Here is a 21,914-nt window from a genome sequence, read left to right on the forward strand (position 1 = left end):
TGCTGCTGGGAAACATATATGAGTACTTGTATGAGACAAGACAGTTATGAAAAGGAGGGTGGGGAGGCAGAACACCTTGATCAGCCTTGGAAGGGGTGCAAGTGCAGAGGATGAGAGACGCTTTTTTTTATGCCTTTAGTTAGTAGAATAAAATTAAAATTAGTACCCGTATATGGACTTTGTGTTCACCATTTTTGTCTGAGGATAACTATGGCAGCGTTCACTTGAAGAAAAAAAATCTTGTTTTTGGAGGTATTTTATTTTTTGTTTTATTTTTACTGGTTTTTTTTTCTGTTTTATTGTGCTTTTTTCCACCATTTCCTCAAAGTCCTCAGGTGCCAATCTAAAGTTGACATACTTATAGTATAGCAATGCCATCCGTTACCTTAGACTCAGAGTCTTAGCCCCTCAAGAACAAACAATCAAAACACGGCTGTCATGTTCCCATCTGTCAAACTCTGCTATCATGGAACGGAATGAATAGTTGTGGAAGAAATACTATTGTGGAACAGTGGAAGAAGTGCTGTGAAACACTCACATTTACATCTTGCCTCCATTTATGCAACACAAGGTTCACAGCGAATAAACCCTTCTGCTTTTCCGTTCCCAACTGCCCCTCAGCCACTTGACTGAGTGGAGATATATAATAATGCTTCGGTAAACCAATTGAAATGACCAAAGTTCAGCACAGCACCTCGACAACAGGCAGCTTCTACCTTTCAATTTGACCATTAAACTTAAAATAAAATCAATTAAATAAACCCACCAGAGCACATTATTAAGTTCATCCTTGTAAACTCTCAAACAAGAGTTTTTGAGACATTTGTTTGGATCACTATGTTCAAATAGTTCCAAATGAGGTATGTTTAATTCATTTAAGACTCCAACACATCAAGATAATATTACTTAAAAGCTCCATGTGTAAGATTGTTATGCGTTCATATCACAAAAAAAAACTGTTTCCAGCTGCTTTTCTTACAATAAAAGATCTCTCCTGACGCCTAGTGGTGGTTTAGTGTCATTGCAGGCTGGTTCTGCTTCAGTATGTAACGTGGCCTCAAACATTTTACACTGAAATGTTTATTGAGGTTTCATTGAACATATAAGAAGACAGTGGCACGCAACATCACATGACAATGACTTGGTTATTGCTTTCAGCCTGTTGCACCCGAGTGCATGCATTCTACATCAAAGTAGCGTCCAGACGGCTGGAGAGGTAAAACGCCGGGGCTCAACGATGGAAGCGCAAAACAGGGGTCACTGCGGCGAGCTGAGGTACATCTGGAGAGCAGGAGTGAAGATAAGGATGGTCCCTAATATGGACACTGTGAGGAAGGCCCACAGGAAAATTCTGTCCAGCACCTGCGCCACGAACTTCCAATCCTGCACCACCTGAAACAAAGGATCGGCTTTATCAGGAACGAATCTAGTCCAGAATTAAAGTGGCGGATATCGGGGATGAAGGTTCCTGGAGCTACCTCTCGGATGAAATGCTCCTTTTTGATGTGTCGGCTGATGTAGCGGACTGAATTGGTGGCTTTCTCCAGCATTGCCAGCCAGGCCTGGTTCTCGTCCTCCTTCCCTCCCAGTGGCCCCCTCTGCTGGCCCGGACTGTGGAGCCCCCTCCTGCCCATGCCTCTCTTGGGCTTGAGCTCCGGACTGTGCATCTCCATATCCGGGAAGTGGTATCTAAAAACAAAAAACAAAAATAAGAACCTGAATGTTTGCTGAACCTCTTCAGCTGTCAGCTGTGCTACCTGTCAGTGTGGCCCCTCATGCACAGCAGCCGCGGAAGTCTCTGCAGGAACAGGCTCTTCACCCAGGGGGCCATGGGGTGGTAGGTGGCCGAGGAGCGATGGTGCACGTTAATGACAAATACGGTGACGATGATGGAGAAGGTGACGAAGATCATGATGAACAGCAAGTACTCTCCGATCAGTGGGATCACCTGGGACAAGCACAGGTCAGTGTGGGTAAGATGGAGGTGAGACTGGTTGGAGAGAACATTTCACAAGTTTCACCCCCAAGTTATTCTGCATCACTACGAGGTTTTCTTTTTACATCTGAAGTTAAAGCAACAGCATTTTTCCCTCAACAACATGGTAAGAACAGAGAGCGCCACCTAACTGAGCTCTGAAAATGAGGACAGTGTTTCATGAAGCTTCATCAGCACATCACAATACCTCATTTATCGACTCTTAAAAGTGCTCCTAACTTGCTTTCCAACCACACCCTCTCATTACTAGTGATGGGCTGACGAGGCTTCATGAAACAGTGTCCTCATTTTCTGAGTTCAGTAGGTGGCGCATTCGGTATAAAAATGAGGTGAAATTTTGTTGAAATGGTGGTTCAAATCCAAATACTTGTCAAACAGTGTCAACTAGTAGGCTATGAAAACACAGACAAGGTTTCATGAAGCCTCATCATCACCAGAGTTCACCCTTTTTAAACCACAGTTATATCATTGCCTCATCACTACCCAGCAAGCTTTTAGCTAGGAGGGCGTCTGGGCGTCTGCAAAACATGAAAAAATGGACGCCAGGTTCTCGACCGTAGTTTGGCCGCCAGATGCCGCCATATACCATTTTTTCATTTTTTGCAGACGCCCTCCTAGCTAAAAGCCTGCTATCCAGACAAGTGGAGCCAACCTTTTCTATATAAGGAAACGGGACACCCTGGAAAGGAGGCCAGTCAGTGCAGTGAATAACTTTGTGTTATACTCCAGCTGTAACTGTACTCTAACTCTAACTCTTTAGGTCTGTCACCAGTCTGCGTTGATCTGAATCCTACATGAGGAATATACATTAAAACGTTGACTCTCCTCCCGCCTCCTCTCTGTTTGTCAATACTGTAAATTTGCAGCTTGTTAACTGCTTCAGTAGTTTTGCCGTTTTTGTGTTCATTAGAATCTAATCCTAGTTAAGTGTTTGAGAGATGATGGTGGCTGGGTTACAGAAGAGCACCTTGGAGGATGACGGGATGATTTCCTCTATGACCAGGAGGAACACAGTGAGAGACACCAGTACTGAGGTAGACAATGACAGCTTCTCGCCTTCGTCTGACGGCAGGTAGAAGACCAGCACGGTGAGGAAGGACAAGCCCAGGCACGGTATGATGAGGAAGAGGGTGTAGAACAGGGGCAGTCTCTTGAGGATGAAGGAGTAGGTGACAAAAGGGTACCAGTAGATCCCGTCCCTCCTGCTTCCCTTCACCCCCGTGGCGTTCAGAATCTCCCACTCGCCGTTGTCAAAGAAGTCTTTGCGATCCACGTAGTGATCCACCAGAACCAGGTCCACCATGTTCCCGTCGTAAGTCCATGACCCGAACTTCATGGAGCAGTTTTGCCGATCGAAAGGGAAGAAGGTGACGTCCATGGTGCAGGAGGACTTGTAGCTGGCGGGCGGCGTCCATGTGATGGTGCCGTCCCAGCGGACAATGGCCTTGGTCATCAGGGAGCCTTCGAAGCGTCCGTCCGCACTGAAACACAGAGAGACTTCAGAGAACGTACTCAAAATTTAAAAATGCTATCAGTGCTCACTTCTCATAGAGGACGATGTCTGGCAGCCATATTGTCTCTGAAGGCACTCGGATGGATGTTATCCCTTTGTAGTCGTCAGGGTTCCACTTCAGCTTGACGTCAACCCATTCCTGAAACAATCGTAGCAGGTCAGACTGACATTGGAAGAAACCAGGAGACTTCACAACAATATGGCCGCCATCTTCATCCTAAGTTTTTTGGCTTTTCTTCGTATTCGACATCTGCTCTGGCATCTTTTCTCCCCTGTGGTCAAAGAATGGTTCTTTTGAACCATTCTATTGAGGAAAACAGACGATAAAACAGGACTTTTCGAGTCCGTTTTTACCTGCCACAGCCACACGTTTGTCGTCATCAGCTGGTTCTTCTCATCCTGCGGAGAAAACATCTCCATCAATAAGTCATTTTAAAGTCATCACAAAAGAAAACAACTTTTTAATTAAATTCAAATTACAGCCTCTTGAAGTCGACTTGACTTTGCAGATGATGACTATTTTTGTTTGCCAATAACAAAGGGTTTACAAAGCTTAAGTCTAGTTATTGAGACTAGATCCCCTGTGTGTGGACGGACGGGTGCAGGGTAAACAGAGGAAAGTACCGCACTAATATACATGTTCTTCTACTTCTGATGTGTGAATTTCAGCTCCACTGCATGAAATTGGTGACAGTTTTTTACAGTGTCCTGAGGAGTTTTACTGTCCATGCTGGTAGATGCTGGGAAGTCTGTGCAGTCAGTCAGATTTAAGACGCTCCACCAGTGTAAATAATGGATGCAGAGCTCCGGGACTGACCGCCTCATTATTTCCTCTGCGCTGACCTGATGTAGTCTCTTCTCTTGACCTCTTAATCTTGAAGCTAACTCACACATAAACACAACTGAACAATCTGTTTTTTATTTTCTCCCCCTCTGACCACAGAAAAAAAATAAAAGGCCAAGTCACCTGAGACAGCGACAGTGTTCTGTGTTTGTAATATAAACAACATTTATTGTAAATACACAACGCCAATCATGAGGGACTCGGAGTGGAGCCGGGTAACTTGACGTGTCCTCACCACATCCACCAGCTGCGAGATCTTCAGCCCGAAGTACACTGTGATGGTGTCGTTGGCGTGCTGCACCGGTCGCACCCACTTCTGGTAGCCGCGAAACAAGTTCTTCAACAGAGAATCTTCCATCTCAGCCAGTGACACAAAGTCGTCCGGGTCTGTGAGTAGAAGTAGAATTTCAATTGGATACTAGGAGAAGAGGAACATGGCGACACAAAGAGGCGAAGCGTGTGAAGGGGGATTGTGCTGGAGAGGTTGGCAACACCCGAAGAAAGTGTTGAAAAGTTGAGAATAATGTGAGAAGGTGCGCAATCCTGCGGTGCAAGGTGAATCCCCCGAACAACATGATGACAAGCTGTGGCAACTTGTAAAGTCTTGTACAAAAGCCCAAAATATTATCGCAGGTCGACGGCCACAGCATAAGAGACATAACGTTGTATGTGGCAGTCAGACACACAAACAGATGCTGTCGGTTCATAAACTGTCACCGGGTCACAGCCAACTGACGGCACAGCAACTCAAATGACAAATGATCATGTGGACAAGATCAGCTCAGACAGCGCAAACGCCACAGGGAGGCAGGGTGCAGCCAAGCGTGAGACAGGGTAGTCAGTACGGGAGCGATGCTTATGCTGAGCAGGCGACGGCACGAAACCCATGTGCGTGTGTGCAGACAGCTGGGAGACATCGGGCCTCTGGGGGACGCAGTTATAGAAAACACACCGTGATGTTTTCCGTGTGAGCTGCGGGACATGTGGATTTACTGTACAGAGAAGATACACACGACGATTGTTTCTAATCATGTTAACCTTGGTAGAATGAACATCTACGACAGACAGTCGTATAAGTGCAACCCGGGGGCCACAAGCGGCTCGTTGGCTGTAGTTATGTGGCCCTCAAGTGGATGGAGGAAAACTCTATAACTGATCTTGAAGCAGCATTTCTGACAGCTGAAATTGTTCATCCCAGCTATTCACTTTCCCATATTTTAAATAAATATATAACAAATTGTAAGGTTTTGAATAGTTGTTATTCACCACTAAAATTCACAAATACACACATATTTGTCATATATTTTGGGAATTTTCAAATAAAGCCAGTTTTAGGCTTATTTTTTAATTGTTGCTCGCTTCATTTTAGGATTTATTTTTATGCTTCCCACGTGTATTTTGGCTTGATGGTCCCCAGCAACAGTTACTGCACATTAACTGGCCCCAAGGAAAATGTAATTGCCCACACCTGATGTGCACTTTTCCCTTAAGCAAATGCAAAAAGGGCAACGTACATTGATGTTTCTGATGTGAGACAACTCTGCTGGATGTCTTCAATCTATTTAGGTCTTCGATCTTTTGGCTGGTTCTGGAAATTGAGCTGCCGAACTCTGACCCTGATACATTCACTGGGTTGGTGGCACAAAACCATTGGGCTACTGTTGCTTTCTATGCATATGATCTCATTTTTACCGCTGCAAATAGGACAAGGCCTCAACACGTTGGGTTAGTTTGATGCATTTTTATTGCTTTGGCTTGAGCTGTTTTTACCAGTCGACAACTCAGATCTCAACATCAAGATGTGAGGGCCACTTGTGGGATGTGGGCCGTGGAGCGCATGTGTGGTGCGACCTACTCTGATCAGTCACATTGTGTCTTTTATCAGCACATCAATGACCCTTGTGGAATCAAAAACACCCTGATCTGCACCACTGAAGACATCTTGAAGAAAAAAAACACACCAGCGCCCCAGAACTTGAAGCTTGAATTCTCCTGACCCGGTGCTCATGTGCGTCCTAAATTAGGTCATTGACACATCAGTGAGCATTGAGCCAAAACAACGATGACACTGAAAGTGCTCTCATCAATTATAGAGTCCAGGACGTGTCTTGTCTTTTACTTGAAGTCTCTCTCTTGCTAGAAATCCAGGGCAGATGGACGCATCCTAACACTTTCTCACTCACAGGGCATCACATAGCGGCTATTTTGAATGGACTTTTGTGTCCAATCTTGACATGTCGCATGTAAAGTTGCCACCCTTGAAAGAATGTCCCACGTTTGACGTGAAAATGAGAGACATGGGACGGAATTTTTCTTGACATAGTTTGAGGTGTCCCTGAATGCATCTCTGAAAATCAGTAAACCTCCTGAAACCTCATCTAATATCACGCTACACATCAAGATTTGACGCAAAAGGTTGCTTTAAAGAAAAAACAAACAAGGGTTATTTAATGTATTAGAAGTGAAAATGTGATGTTCACTGTCAACCTTCCCCAGTAAGTAAGTAACACGAGGCCGTGGCATCCTGAAAGGCGTTGCCAAACAGCGAGTTATTATCATGACTATGTGTATGTCCTGCCCAGTCGGACATTTTGGGGGATCTCCAAATGAATTTCCTACACCTAACATGTTACTTCAACAACCATTTTTACATTGCTATACATTAAATACAACACATTTCAGACGTCCCAATTTTAAGCAGCGACAATTCTTTGCTGACATGGTGCAGGAAATTTGTGCACTGGAACGCTTTCGGAACCTCTGGGTACTCACACCCATGGGATTCTTTCAGGTATCAGTAACAGTCATTCCACAGTAAGAAAGGAAATGGATGGAATCCAAGAATATAGGCTTTAAAAGTAGTGTAAACTGGTGTTACACTAGACATATAAAATCTGCTTCTCAACGTAGGGAATGGCTTTGCTCACGCGACAATAACACTGCAAATGCGGAGCATAGAGGCAAAAAGTGTCTCTGATGTTTTTAAATTTGTCTAGGATGCAATCAGTTCAGAGCCTGTGGCATCTGACCTCTTGAGACCGACACTTGGCAGCGCTGAAGGTAGAAGGGAAAGTTTGAATCAGCATCCTCTCCAGCAGGGAGAGATGAGAGGAGACTGTGGAGAGAGCAGATAAGGAATGAGAGAGGCAGACAAGCCCAAAGCAATTCCCTGAAGTGTGCCAGGAGGCCAGCGCGGGAACGGGAAGTTAAACTGGGGCACAAGGGTGACGAAAGACAACCGAACAAATAGAGAGGAGAACGCAAAGTCAAGGATTAGATGGTGCTGGAATTTCTCCACCCTTGTCTTTATGCTGTTCCTGGTAACATATGGAAAGCAAGATGTAAGCAAGGAAAGGCGAGAAAAACAACTCTATACTGTAAACATCAGCCGGCGTGTCAGTGTGTGCCGGTTAGCACTGGTCTAGACGACCGGCTTTACATGGCCAGTATTTATAGTAAACGTAGAAATGTGTTTTGGTGACCTCAGCAATGCCTGGCTGCTCTTCATGAGCATTTGGAGAATTCATCTATCCGAGCTCTCACTGGATGGGATCCCATCTGGTTCTCAGCCAGAAACGAATGCGATGCTCACAGAGGAAATGTTCCCTGTGTTATGTAGAAATGTTTTGTAGCTCCGGGCATGTTTGAGTCTGCCAGAGCTGAGACTCTGCTTTACCTTTTCATTATTAGGGAAAGAAAGGGAGATGATGATTAAAAAAAAAAAAAAAAATTCTCTCTGTTATGCTGAAGCAGCCTCTTTGGCCGAGCTTGCACGCCACGGAACAAGCCCCTTGATACTCTGATGTACCTTTTCAAGCCACAAAGCTGCAGGTTTACTTTGTGGGAACAAGTTCACGAGGGCGTTTTATCTTTGATACCTATTTCAATAAAAGCCCACTTTGATATGACACATAGCATTCTGTTAGGCTTTGAAACTAAAGAGGCTCTTCATGAAGCTTCGTGAAGCAGTGTCCACATTGGCAGCACTCAATAGGTGGCGCTCTTGGTTGTCAAGAACATTTACTTCCTGTACAGCGTTTCAGGCAGAGATGTGGTCATCCAACCGCAACCTTCATCGCTAAACGTAGGACGAAGGGAGCGCCATCCCATATGATTTACCTAACCCCCATATCTAATATGTCTCACTGCCGCGGATGGCGGAACATGCTTCAATTGAAAACCTAATGTGACGACATGTAGCGCTGAGGCCGGCCTTTGTTGTCAGGATATGACGCGAAAGTAAACAATGTCAAATGGTAAATGCTCTGAGACTGATGGAGATAACAGGTATCGCATGTAGCAAGGTATTTGGTAGTGATGAGCTGATGAAGCTTCATGACGCAGTGTCGTATTTCCGCAAAACGGAGCAAGATTTACTTCTAAAAACTAGTGTTTTTATTGCCATCAATATTATAAATGTCAACACTGCCCCTTTGCTCCATCATTTCTCTGTCGGACCGCTTCTTGATCGGCGAAATTCTGTTGTCACAGTTCAAGTCGGGAGCCATCGGCTCTCCCCACAAACATTACGATTTTTAGTCATAAATATTGAGCATTTGCAACATTTCAGATCGTCGGACAGAGCGTTTTTTTGGAGTGGATTATCGGGAAATGTTCACTCTCAACTCACCCCAGACTTAAAGATTCTTTTATCGGATAATCTTAGAAGAGTAACTGGCGTTCACCACGCTTGGTCGGGAAGGAGCCAAATAAGGACAAAAGCATCTCAACTATTGTTGAGTGCGTGGACTCCCTTCAACAATGGTGAGAAGATTCACTGTAAACCAAAGACTTTAAACTAGTGGGTGCCATTCATATCTCCTGTGAGGAAAGCTCTGCAGCAAATGATGTATTCCTCCACACCGAGCAGCTGCCTCTTGTGGAATAGTTTGGCGAATTCAGAGTTAAGGAGGATTCATTTTCAACACGTTCAGTGTTGTGTTCAATAGATTTCCCTCCATTGCATCATTTCCACAGCGAGTCAAGTCATTTGCCAAGACTGGAAATGACGCACTGATACATTCAGTCAGCTCTTCGACCATCACCACAGGAAGTGGCGCTGCCTTCCTTTTACTCAGGAGAGCCTCACACACACTGTCTAAGTGCTGTGTGTTTGAGAGCAAAGGTGAAGGACAGCATCGATCTGTCCAGTCGGCAGGAAAGCAGCGAGAGGATCGGGTCGGTAAAAATGAAAATTTAGTTTTTATTGTTCCTCAGACTCCAGAATGTTTTGTTGTCCTAGCATCCTGTGGAGACACAGTGGAGGAATCAGCAGCCTCCACCTGCTTGCTGTCACAGCTTGACATTTCACTGAAGCGCATGGCAGGGAATAAGCACTTCAATTCAAATGAAAAACATTCACCATTGTGAGCCCACTGGCCCACATGAATGACAGGGCCATGGGATAAGAATGAGATAAGAAAAGACAGTGGTCCAAAATAGGAGATCTCCAGAAAGAAAACATTGATCAGCAAGTTTTTCTAAAAATGTGCAGCCGTTCTTTAGGGTAAAGCTATAACCCTTATACTACAGTTTGCATGTGTTTTATTGGTATTTTTAGTCTTTTTTTTTTACTTTTTCTATACTTCGTCACTTGCTAGTCATGATTTGGTTGCATGGTGCTGTGGCGATTATTAGCCACCTTTCAGATTTATAGATTCAATCGTGGAGTTACAATAAGTCGACATCAAATGTTAGATGAAGAAGCATGTGAACGTTCTCATTGTTTGCCTTAGCACTAGTCAGCACCAAGCCAACATGACATGTGGCATTTGTGTTCCTGTATGTCAAATAAAAAAATGGTTATTGCTCATAACCATTGTGTTAGAAATGTGCCGTGTAGTAAGAAGAAGTATTCCAGTGAAAGAAGAATTAAAAACCTGTCATCTCTGTGCATTAGAGATTTTAGCAGCAGAGCAATGTATTTGTTGTTACAGTACATATAGAATGCATAATTGTTGGTTTAAAAAATGATAAATATTATATACTGTACTGTATTAACAAAGCAGGGGCTAAAATGTATCAACAGATTAACCAAGCTGTTGTTGTTGTTGTTGTGTTTGAGTTGTCAAGCTAAGAAGCTACAGCACAGAGGAGCAAGCACAACCAGCATCCTGTCGCCAGCAGACTGAGAGGGTGAATTTGGCAGAAGATTCATGTTGATATGTCGAGAGAAAAGACAGAGAATGAGCCCTTCTGTGGAGCGGAAACCTTCATCGCTTCAAAAACAAATGTGGTCCATTGAGTTGTGCTACATTGTGGAAGCACAAATGCTGTCACTATTTTTTTCTTTTAGATTTTCCTCTCAACATTTACAATCCAAACATGACGAGAAAACAATCTTGTCTGTTTGCAGAAGCCGCCACACATTCTGTTTTCACCGATCTTCCATAACACCATCGGAAGGCGATGCGTACCTTGCGGAGAGCCGGTCCCGATCAACAGGGAGAACCACAGCACCGTCCCCGCAAACTTCATGCTTCCGTCGACGGGCGCGATCACAGCGGGAATTCGATCATCTTTACGGGTCAAACCACCGCAGCCAAGGCAGCATCACTGGATCTCGGCAGCGGCGGCGGCAGCGAGGGTCGTGTTTTCATTGCTCCTCCCCCTCCCCGACGGTGCGCCGCGTTTCTTTGCAGCCAGAGCCGAGCGGTGTTCGCGTGTGTCCCGTCTCGGTGATGGATGCTGGCGGAGAGGGATGGAGGGGGGAGGAAGAGCGAGGTGAGGGAGGAGGGGAGACCCAAGAGGGTGCAGGTCGCACCTCAAAAAAATGTAGGAAAAAAAGTATGAAGGACTGTTCAAAAAAAAAAAAAAAAAAAAAGATTAAACTTTTATTAACATTTATTTTTCTTTGTTTTTTCGATAATGTTTTTGAAAATGAGGTCCATAAAGCGATGTGTTTAAGACACAGATTTGTCTGCGCAGATCGTGGTGCTCAAACACGACGCTTGTGGGCCAATAATGGCCAGCGGAAGAATATTTTGCGGACCGATCAACGTTCAGTTCCGTGTTTGGTAACCGTCAATCTGCAAAGGTTTTAGACACTAAATTCCCATGAAATAACCATTAAAAAAACACAACAAAAACATGTTTATTTCATTCATTCATTTTGTCCTGCTATTATGTTTCAAATCAATCTTTAGTTAACAGAAGAAGAAAGTCTCTAACTCTAATGGAAATAGTGGTTTCAAAGATTTGAGAGTGCCATCTAGTGGCACTGTTTCATGAAGCCTCATGAGGTCATCCCTAGGCATTGGTGAAACCATGTCTATGTCTATCTATCTATCTGTCTGTCTATCTATCTATCTATCTATCTATCTATCTGTCTATCTATCTGTCTGTCTGTCTGTCTATCTATCTATCTATCTATCTATCTATCTATCTATCTATCTGTCTATCTATCTGTCTGTCTGTCTGTCTGTCTGTCTGTCTGTCTGTCTGTCTGTCTGTCTATCTATCTATCTATCTATCTATCTATATGTCTGTCTCTCTGTCCTCCCTCTCTCTCTCTCTCTCTCTCTCTCTCTCTCTCTCTCTATATATATATATATATATATATATGCACATCAGATACTGAAAAGCGATATACTACAAAGCATAATGTTATTTGGACTAGTCTGTATTGTAGTACATCTAGTACTGCTGTATTTTTATTTACAGCAATTGAGAGACACACTTGAGATTCTAGGATTTCAGATGACAAGGTCTTGGAGGTCGTTCCATAAGTCCAGTGAGGACTGGGATTCATTTCCCCGACAGCCGACCTGTGCAGCCTCCGTTATGGAAATGTATTTGAGTGTGTGATTCTTGAAATTAACAGCGTCATGAAAGGAGAAGTGGCGTCAAGGCTGGGACGAAAACGCTGAGCCTTGTAAGCGAGCGGCCTCTATCAAGAAGAGCCGCTTGAGTTTATGTTAAGATTTTACAACTGGAAGCGGTGAACTGTGCGATTCCTCTCGGAAGCATCGTTTTATAGACGCCACATTAGCATAAATCCTCATATATGTGTCGCTCATTTTGACGCGCAAAATGCCCGAGCTGCTACGTGACCCGCTGTTGGGTGTGAGGCAGCAGTGTCAGGGAAGGAGGGCATCGCTTGGTGTTCCACTAACCCACTTCTGTAATTGTGTTGATCTATATTTGATTTCCTCAGCTCTTATTGCTTTTTGACAACAGGTTCTGCCTCATCAGTGAAGCGGCTAATGAGGCATGATGGGTGCAGTACTTTTTGAAAAGCTTTCAAGCTTGGAAAGAAAAAAATCTGTTAGAGATTGTCCTTGCAGAATCAGCTGAGGTTGATGTGCACAGAATGATATTATTAAACTACGCATCCCCAAATATTTCATGAGGTATTGTTTTGAAAGCAAACATTCACTCACACTCATGTTTGTATCTCAATCCTCTCACTGATGTTGTACGCTTTCCCCAGCCTCTCAGCCTGAACCTAACCATCCAAAACACATGGCTAACCTTAACCTTGACTCTTAACCATTATTTATAATGACACTGCTATTTTGACGTTTTTATCCTAAAATTGAGGCTTTGGGTTGTGAGGACCGGCAAAAATGTCCCCACAAGTATGTGTGTTACCAAGAATTTGTCCCCACAGCGATAGCTCTACAAGTACACACAAGCAGTATATATATATAAATACATATATGCAGTGGTACCTCGGTTCTCCACCACAATCCGTTCCAGACGGCCATTCGAGAAGAGATTTGTTCGAAATCTGAATCGATTTTTCCCATTACAATGAATGGAAAAAGAACTAATGCGTTCCAAGCCTTAAAACAGTCTTTTGTAGGAGTGAATGTAGAGTGTCTGCTGCAGGTGCGCTGTTCCTCTATGTGTGTGGCCGCTGCATGTGGGAGGGGTTGCCGAGTGAGTGACGTCTCTCCAGAAGTGAAGAGGTGCCCGGTGCGTGTCCAGCTCTGAATGTGCGCTTCTGTGCAGTTTGGCTGTGACAAAGTCATAAACCAAGTCACGCTCTGTCCCAGACTCGCCTCATCCCTGTCCCAGCTCCAGCTGACAACAGGACATCAAATCCTGGAGTGGAGGTGTGGAGAGCGAGCACCTCCCCTGTGACACTCTACCACGGTCCAGTGTGGAGACAGGAAAGGTTTTACACCTCAACATGAAGAAAAAACAGTCAGTAAATGTAGCTATATATATATATATATATATATATATATATATATATATATATATATATATATATAGAGAGAGAGAGAGAGAGAGAGAGAGATAGATAGATAGATAGATAGATAGATAGATCGATAGATCGATAGATAGATAGATAGAAAAATAGATAGTTCCTGAGTAGGAAAATCTTCTCCAACTCAATGCAGAGTAAAAAAAACAGACCTCAAATGAAGTTGTGAAAGAGATGGATTCTCTTTTTCTAATTAATTTTGAGCTACCAGCAGCTGGTAGGAAACACACACACGTACACACGAAACTGCAGACTTTTTTTTCCTCTTGACTGCCTTTATTGGCTTTGTATAACTCATTAAAAGTGTCTCACTCTGATCTGCTGTTGCCAAGACTTGCCCAAGGGAGGAAGAACCTTCCACAAACCACACACACAAACACGCTCGGCTTTGCTTATCTAACACCCAAATAAGACTGAACTTCCTTTTCATCTTGTGAGTAGTTGCAGATCGCGGTGATGAGTGCAAGTGAAACTACAGAATTGGTTGAGATGGAGGTCACCTGGAGGTCGTGCGTGTGAACCATCGCAGCTGCCTGCACACATCAAATATTTTCTTTGGCACCAGAGTTTGAAATTTGGCATGATCACAATTGAATGTATCTGAGAGCTTTCATCCTTCATTTTTATTTGTTCCTCATTTTCAGAGCATGATTTTGTGTCGCCTCGCTGTTGTGTCTTCCTAGTTTCGATTTCTGAAAAATCTGAAAGTGTGTCGCTTCATGATGAATTTCTTCCACAAAAGACATTTGCAGTTTAGTTAGCTGTAGAATGTAGTCAACTTGTGACTTTATGTACATAAAATAGTGATGAGTTTTTGTGGGATCACTTGCATTCATTCACTTGAAACAGAGGAAACAACATAACCGCACAGAGACAGCTAGACACGCTTGTGTTTGAACAGTGGGTGGTTGTAATAGCCTGGTCGGCATGACAACGTCGACATCTCCTGCACAACAATGATTTACGACGCCTCAATGACCTGTGTGTCTAACTAGTAGCAACTCCCGTGAGCCTGGATCTCATCCTGCCTCCGACGGAGTGTGACTATCTGAGGACTGGAGTGGATGTCGGTGGGAAAAGAATGTTGAGTAATGAGAAAGGAATCTTCGACCAGCACACATGAGCCCAAGTCGACACCTTGGAATTGTTGTTTGTGAGAGTACTCAGCTACAGTATATGGGTCATCACGCTAGGTTTACATGAGGCAGTCGTTCAATGGCTGCTTTCATTTCAGTTGAATCCAACTGGGGAAAAAGACTAAACGAATAAGTCTGATCCTGTAGTTTGCCTGACATTCCAGCAACATATTTTCTATTTCCTCTTTATGTTTTTTGGGTCATTGTAAACAAAATGTGTTCAACACGATCTTGACTGCCAGGACGCCATGAGCACATGGAATTTCATGTGTTTGTCTTGGAAACGGAGCAGAATAGGTTGCGGTTTCACACCCTGAGTCACTGGTTTGATTGTCCCCGCGGGCAACTCTTTGTCTTTGATTGACGTTTCTGGATACCTCCACTTTGAATTTCTTTGGGCTCTGAACATTCCATCATGATCCTCGCTCTTACCATCACTTCCAAAATTCTTCTTAAATCTCTCTCGGTCATTCTCATTCTTCATTTCATTGTTCTCTTGTTTTCGTTCTTGGGAGTTCTTTTTTGACTTTTGGTGATCAAAGGCGCATTTCAGTTTGGTCAAAGATTCTATTAATTTCTTATTGTCTCATTTGGTTTGCAACTTCCTTTTCATCGTATTTTCCTTTTCCACCTTTCCCCACCTTTTTGATGACTTATTTTTGTCTTTGTTTGTAATATGTCCTATCAGCACCAAAGCCTCCATTTTTATTCCAGTGGTAGTGCTTGAGCTTCTTAGTCAATTAGTCATCGTCTTTTTGCTTCCATCTACTGAGGGAATCATTCCGAGTCTCCCGATGTCCCGGTCCTTCCCAAAGTCTCTCCATTATTGATAATGAAAAAGCTACAGGGGAAAACGGTACAGGAATGCTGGAGCTCCTGCTTCTCGTAGCAATCTTGTCTGGTGCCTTTGATCTCCTGAGCTGCCTCTACGAATTGATAAGTGGATTTTCTTGAGCTGATGAGGTTCTGTGAAATAGTGACCTCATTTTCAGAGGACGGTTGGTGGCGCGCTCTGTTCTTAATAAAATTATTGAAATGGTTGTTGACATTCAAAGATTGTAGCAGCAGGGAGGTCCCTGACAATGAGGACTGTGAAGCCTCATGAAGCCTCAAGGGCTTGTCACTAGTTTTCACCAACTGACCTCCTGCCTGATCTTGCCAGTCCTGACTAGACTGGCGAGGTTAGCAAGCACCAAGTGTCAAAAAGAGGCTCTCATTGACTAGAGTTGGGATCGCACACGTCGAAAGCCTGCGACCTTTGAAACCTCCCGGGAAACTGGCCCATAATCACGCCTCATCCATCCGTCATGCCCTGCATCCTTTGCTGCTTCATTTCAAAACACCGTGTTCATCCTTAGCAGAAAAAAAGTTTTTATCCATCTACAGAAAAGAAAACAAATGGGAACTCAGGAACTGTTTATTTTGCAAGTAAATGCCTATCTGCAAGTCAGTTTTAAGGCAAATGAAATGACTTCTTCATTCTCTCTGCTGAGACGTCACAATATTTTGCATGACAGAGACAATCGTGGCAGGACGCCTGATGAAAAGCCCCCCTGATTTTCTGCCCCAGATGTTGAGGCAGCCAGTCGCAGCTGCAGTGGCAGAGGAACTTTGCTGATCCAGCGTTGCCCAAGCTGGTCAATTATCAATGATACGGAAAGGCGAGGAGCACACTGGCAGGATGGCTGCAGAGCATACACTGCGGCAGTCAGACCCGGCAAGCAGGGAGGGCAACATCCAGTGAGAGATTTTACTGCTGCCTTGGTTGGTACACCAGTACAGGCTCAAAGGCACAAGAGGCAACTGAAGTCAGGCAAATTCTCTTCTTGTATTTATCCTGTCAAGACTTTTGACGTAGACCTTCGACTGAAATTATTGCAGAGCAGTGGCTTGAAATCTGGACAATTCACCAGCCTGCTAAAATCCAGTCACATTTAGGAAATAAAGTCCTCAAAATTGTTCTTTGCTGAGGGAGACTAGTGGATATTGGAGTTTCTGCCATCCATATGTCCATTGTCAGTTTGACCCTGGTGGGACTGCGGCTTGCCTTGATCTTTCCCATGAGGCGGCGCTGTGCCCACTTCAGTTCAACACCGTGACTCAGCCACACGCTGACAGGTAGACGTGACGCTGAGCGCAAAAGAATGCTACAGCGTGACGTACCTATGTGCACACCCACTCAAACGCTGCCACACAGCTGGGCATGATGGTGCAGCTCATTCTGTCAACGCTGCTTCATCTCGCTGCCATGCTGTGACTGCCACAGAAATATTCTGGGAGAGCTGAGTCACAGAGACTTGTCTCGTTCGCGACTGCTACACTCCATGTATGTGCATTCACATATTCACACACTCATGCAGACAACAAGCTCCTGTGAAGCTTAAGTTGTCACATAAATGCTGTGGACTGCAAGTAAAACGATGACTAAGTCAGAGCCTTCCTTCCCAAACATACACAAGGAAAAGGGTGAATACAAGCACGGCAATATGCCATCACAGCATTGCAAACTTGAGCTTCAGTATTCTGTTAAAGCAGAGGTGACCTCTGAGGGTTAAAGATGAGAAATGTCAGTCGACCTGACTGGAGAAAAAAAAAGAGAAACAGCTGTTTAGGCAGGAAAAGTAGCATCCGTTTCAGAAATGCTTCAAGGGTAGGAAAACAAATGATAGTCATTTCAATATGGTTGAGACCGGTCGATGAATATCAAGCGTTCTAATGTCAATGTATGTGCTTTTACTTAAACGCATGCTAATATGTCAATACCTCACGGGCAATGAAGTTAAAGGGGCCCTCTTTACAGATTCTTATGTAAACATTTAAATGCTTGTTCTACACAACGTGTGAGTGCCACACAAAGAGGTTCTGCCATTTTGATGTTACAGCGTAATAACACTCAGAATTCTTGTGGTTGATTGGTTGTGGCAGTAGCCGTGTGACCGCTCCACCAGGTTCAAAAGCATCTTCCCTTATTAGGGTTTATTTCAGGTGTGACCAGTCCGGCCTTTCATGGAGACCATTCATTCACACGTGCAACCTTTATGCTCTCGACAGTGGGAGGAAACTGGAGCGCCCGGAGTCAAACCGCGCAAGCACGGGGGAGAACATAAAAGCTGGAAGTGAACCTGCAACCATCTTGCAGTGAGGAGGCAGCTTGAACCGCTACACTGACTGGCACCTCTATTAAATATTAAATATGATAGTAGTACTGCTACAGTACTACTTCTTACAGAGTCAAATAAGGACCTTGGAATTACAGGTTATGGCCCTTTTCATGAAAACTGTTCTGAAAACGACACCCTTTCTTGGATGTTTAATTTCATTGCAATTCGTTGAGTCATGCTTATTGACTGTGTCTCCATTGTAATAGTGTAAATATTGCATTCATATTCTGAAAGGTGGTGACAGAGCAGTGTGCAAATACTGTTGTCAGCCCACACTGGTTGGTCCCTCAATGTTCAGCAGCCGAGTCCGATGTCAGTGTGGGGGCCATTATTAGAGTGTAAAAGAAGTATATTTTTGTACATCAGCTCTTTTCGAGATGATCCGCTCAAACAGAAACCGGCACGGCAGTTTATCAATGAAGCAATGGAAACAAGCAGTAGTTCAACCAGTCGATCACAAATCCCCTCAGTGGACAGTGTCAGTCGTGCTTCTGTCTCTAGTCCCACCGAAATAAATAATCGGTTCTCCACCACAATCTGTTCCAGACGGCCGTTCTGGATTTTCATTCGCAATCCGAAGCAAAAAAATCTCAAAATCTTTGTCTGAACTCCGATTTGTTTGAAGTCCGAGACGTTCGAAAACCGAGGTACCACTGTACTTTGTTTCTCTCCAGATCATCAAAAGTCTGACTCTCACCCACATACACGTCATCCATCCTCATGTCTCCTCAAACTTAATCTCGGGGTTCCAAGATAATGGCCAACATTCAGAGCCGTCCCAAAAGTGAGTGGCGTGATAACAGATTTGTCTGGAAGCTCCCCAAAACTTGAAGAAAATGAAGTGGATGGAGGTAAATTGAGGGAAAAATGCTGACATTTGGCTGATAAAATAGAAAAGCGCACAGTAACTGGTCGAGCTCGATGGCACAAAACATTGAAACATTGTATAAGTATACAGTTTTTGTTTGAATGTTTTTTTTGCTATCAACAAATGAGGTATTTCAGATCTGTTTATTTTAGTTTGTGGGTCACTTCTTTTATTCATAAAACCAACACGAGAAGAGAAAATGCATTGTTCCTATTGCAAGAACTGGCACCCGATACTGATGCGATCATCCCATTGAACGGGTGGTTTTCAGAGTACGTACCAACCATTCATGTGGACCAAGCTGCCTGGTTGTCATTCATGCCATAATACCGAGTCACTGGCTATGAATTTGGGCTCAGTAGTTATATATGCTTATTATAAATAGCCAAAATGTTTATGATACAGTCATAATTGACGTCACCAATCTGGTACGTTTTATGACAATATGATCTTTACTGGCCGCGTTATTAAGGAAAAACAATGTTTTTGCGACCCATAATTCATTGCAGCAACACAAGACGTATCCCTCCTTCTTTTAATGCCGTGACCACTGCCTGCTCGACCAACTAGGAGGCTGTGTAGGAGCCTTACTGGCTCATGGGTGATGCGTACAATAAAAAAAGAAAAAACGTATGATTAGTCAAGTTAAACTTGTGTACGGACCACCTGTCCCAATCTCCAATAAATAACCTGAATAAAAAAACATTCATTAAACTGAGCAGAAGTGTATCAGTACAAAAGATATGCTGTAAAAAAAACTCTCTGGCACAGTACCGTCCTCTGCGTTTCCTGATGACATTTAGAATGGATCTGAAAAATGTTTGAATTCTTGAATTGCAAAATACGGCATGAAATAAGAATACTTTTCTTACATGGAAACTCAAATCGCATGTAAACAATGATTTGCTTCACTTCTTTTGGTCAGTCTGTTTTACTTCTCCGTCTTCCAACAGTGCAAATCCAGGCAAAAAAGGCGTTCTTCTGACTTCACGCGTCGCTACCGTGGACAAATACATGACAGCACTACATCCACCATATTCTTTATAATGGGAGGTTGGGGATGGAGATTGTGTGGTAGATAGTGAGCCAAGGTCATCTCCCAGGCATCCACAAAATGGACGTTGATGCCTTTGAACACAGCCCTGAGGACCTTATCGCGTTGAATGGAGTACCAGTCACTATTGACCAGTGTTTCCTGTAGGTTCAAGTATTTTAAATTTGCCGTCCTGATGATTATCACTGTTTCTGGATATCTTCTCAACATTCGCTCCATGGCCCTGCGGATGCTATTTAGCCGCTGGAGATAAACTTCCACGGGGAATGAGCTGAAGTGAGACCAGATGCCGATCACCACAACCATATCAGGTCCTCCTACTAGTCTGTCCAGTTCGTTCGCCACGTAACGAATGTTGTTGACGTTAATGTTTCCAAAACGAATAGGAGGACCATGGGCCCCGAATGTCAGCAAGATGTTGTTTTGATAATCCATGGCCATAAAAGGTCCAGTTTGTCTGTTGCTCTTCAGGTCAAACTCTTTGAGACCTGGAAAAGAAAGGGAATAAGTAAAGTTGCTAAAGGGCTAATGTGAAGTATTGAAATACCCGAGTGCGCGTCTGTGAGGTAGAGGAACCACTGTCGAATGGTCGAGTCTCCGAACAGGTGGATGGTTTTGCCTTTCAGACATCGACCAATGGCAGAGCTGGTGTTGAAGTGCTTGACTGGGGTGCCTTTTAGGGACTGCCAATCGCCGTGGTAATAATAGCCGCTAGCCTCCGGTGGCGGCCTCTTTTTACTTGATCCTTTCAGGAAAGATGGATGGAAGTCACACGTATTTTTATGTTGTTGTGTGTTGAGTATAAGAGAGTGGAGCTTACCATTCTTTGCTGGCAGCACAGTCAAGTTAGCATTTCCCGACGGCGGTATGACAACTTTCATGTTGATATTACTGAAGATTTAAAAAAACAGAACAATCTTCATGATGTTGTTTTATAACTTCAGGTTTTGCCTAACTCCAAATATGGCGGTCAGAAATCACGCATTGATACTGGCTAATCCAACGTGAAAATGAATGGAAAGACCTACTGTGCGTTTACACAGGCACCAAATCCGACTTTTTTTTTTTTTGTCGGTGTCATACTGCTACATAAGGATCCTGCCTTTGGAGTTGTACTAAAATCAAGAGCTACATTTAAAATTCAATTCCAGACTCCCTCAAAAGTTTCTGGCAATGAATTACGGTCAGCGGAGTTGGAAAAACTGAATCTGTTCGCATTCACAAAACTCCTTGTCTTCAACCTGAACATGATATGATCATAATGATGATGGTGGCTAGTTTTATTTCAATTTTGACAGCCATACATTTAATTAATAAAATATGCTAAATTAAAGCTTGGATTTATCCTGAACCTTTCAGCAAGAGAATAATGGAAAGAAGGAAATAAAGGAAATTACGAACAGCTGCACCAACAGTGTGTATGGGATTGTTTCCAAGACATTGGGAGAAACTTATTATAACACCATTGGAATAGTTCCCATGTTGTATGTTGTATGAGGCTCCCCGACACGGCGTCATCGTCATGCTTACTTTTGAAAGAGCTTCTCCTCATTGGCTCTGAGGTTTTGATGAAATCCATTTTTGTAATGGTTTATCCTTGTGTCACAGCCCAGCATTTTGGGCTTGAAGCAGAACCACGGTTGACCCGTGTGGATGTCCGTGAAGTTGCACACCTCCCGCTTGGTGGGACGCATGCAATAATTGCAAATAGTTGTTTCAGAAACTGAGCCTGAACGAAAAAGGCTGGCGAAGGAGACTCTGTCTGGCTCTTCCCGTGTCAGCCGGTCCAGGACAGCGACGGCCTCGCTCGGGTGAACAAAAGTCACCTATGGGACAGAAAACTATTCTTGAAATCAGCTGTGGACGGAAAAATGTGCAGGTCCTGACGCTTCACCTCAACCTCTGCGTATCCGTCCCACAGGAGGGGAAAGGTTGCTGTGTAAGAACCGTTGAGATGATCGGTGATCTGTCCTCCAACGCCAGCATGCTGACTGGGGTTATGGAGACGAGCAACCAGCACATCACCTCCAAATTGTTTGGGATTGCCTAAGAAGTCACGGATTGTAATGGTAACTTGTAGTTGATCTCCAACGTACCGATCTTGGCCTCCCCCTGTGGGTAAAATGGA

General features: G+C 43.8%; 1 protein-coding gene and 1 pseudogene across 1 annotated transcript; both read right to left on the reverse strand.

The window, feature by feature from the left end:
- Nucleotides 1-870: 870 nt before the first annotated feature.
- On the reverse strand, nucleotides 871-11,019 carry LOC128753366 (neuronal acetylcholine receptor subunit non-alpha-3-like). Its single transcript, XM_053854992.1, has 8 exons — nucleotides 10,770-11,019; nucleotides 4,589-4,740; nucleotides 3,864-3,908; nucleotides 3,539-3,648; nucleotides 2,964-3,477; nucleotides 1,758-1,948; nucleotides 1,479-1,689; nucleotides 871-1,392 (listed from the first exon to the last, which is right to left on the reverse strand). The coding sequence occupies exons 1-8, from the start codon at nucleotides 10,828-10,830 to the stop codon at nucleotides 1,258-1,260; spliced, it is 1,419 nt and encodes a 472-aa protein (XP_053710967.1). The 5' UTR covers nucleotides 10,831-11,019; the 3' UTR covers nucleotides 871-1,257.
- Nucleotides 11,020-19,663: 8,644 nt separating this feature from the next.
- The window catches only part of LOC128753539 (NXPE family member 3-like), a 4,284-nt pseudogene continuing 2,033 nt past the window's right edge, over nucleotides 19,664-21,914 (reverse strand).

Source organism: Synchiropus splendidus, chromosome 2 (assembly GCF_027744825.2).
Source record: "Synchiropus splendidus isolate RoL2022-P1 chromosome 2, RoL_Sspl_1.0, whole genome shotgun sequence".
Lineage (NCBI taxonomy): Eukaryota > Metazoa > Chordata > Actinopteri > Syngnathiformes > Callionymidae > Synchiropus > Synchiropus splendidus.

What these genes read in the sequence shown, in the direction of transcription:
- LOC128753366 (XM_053854992.1), bottom strand. Translation starts at nt 10,830, where the DNA reads ATGAAGTTTGCGGGGACGGTGCTGTGGTTCTCCCTGTTGATCGGGACC. An exon ending in ATGAGGGGCCACACTGACAG is followed by an intron (nt 1,690 to 1,757) that starts GTAGCACAGCTG and finishes TTTTGTTTTTAG; the next exon opens with ATACCACTTCCCGGATATGG. An exon ending in AGGAGCATTTCATCCGAGAG is followed by an intron (nt 1,393 to 1,478) that starts GTAGCTCCAGGA and finishes CCTTTGTTTCAG; the next exon opens with GTGGTGCAGGATTGGAAGTT.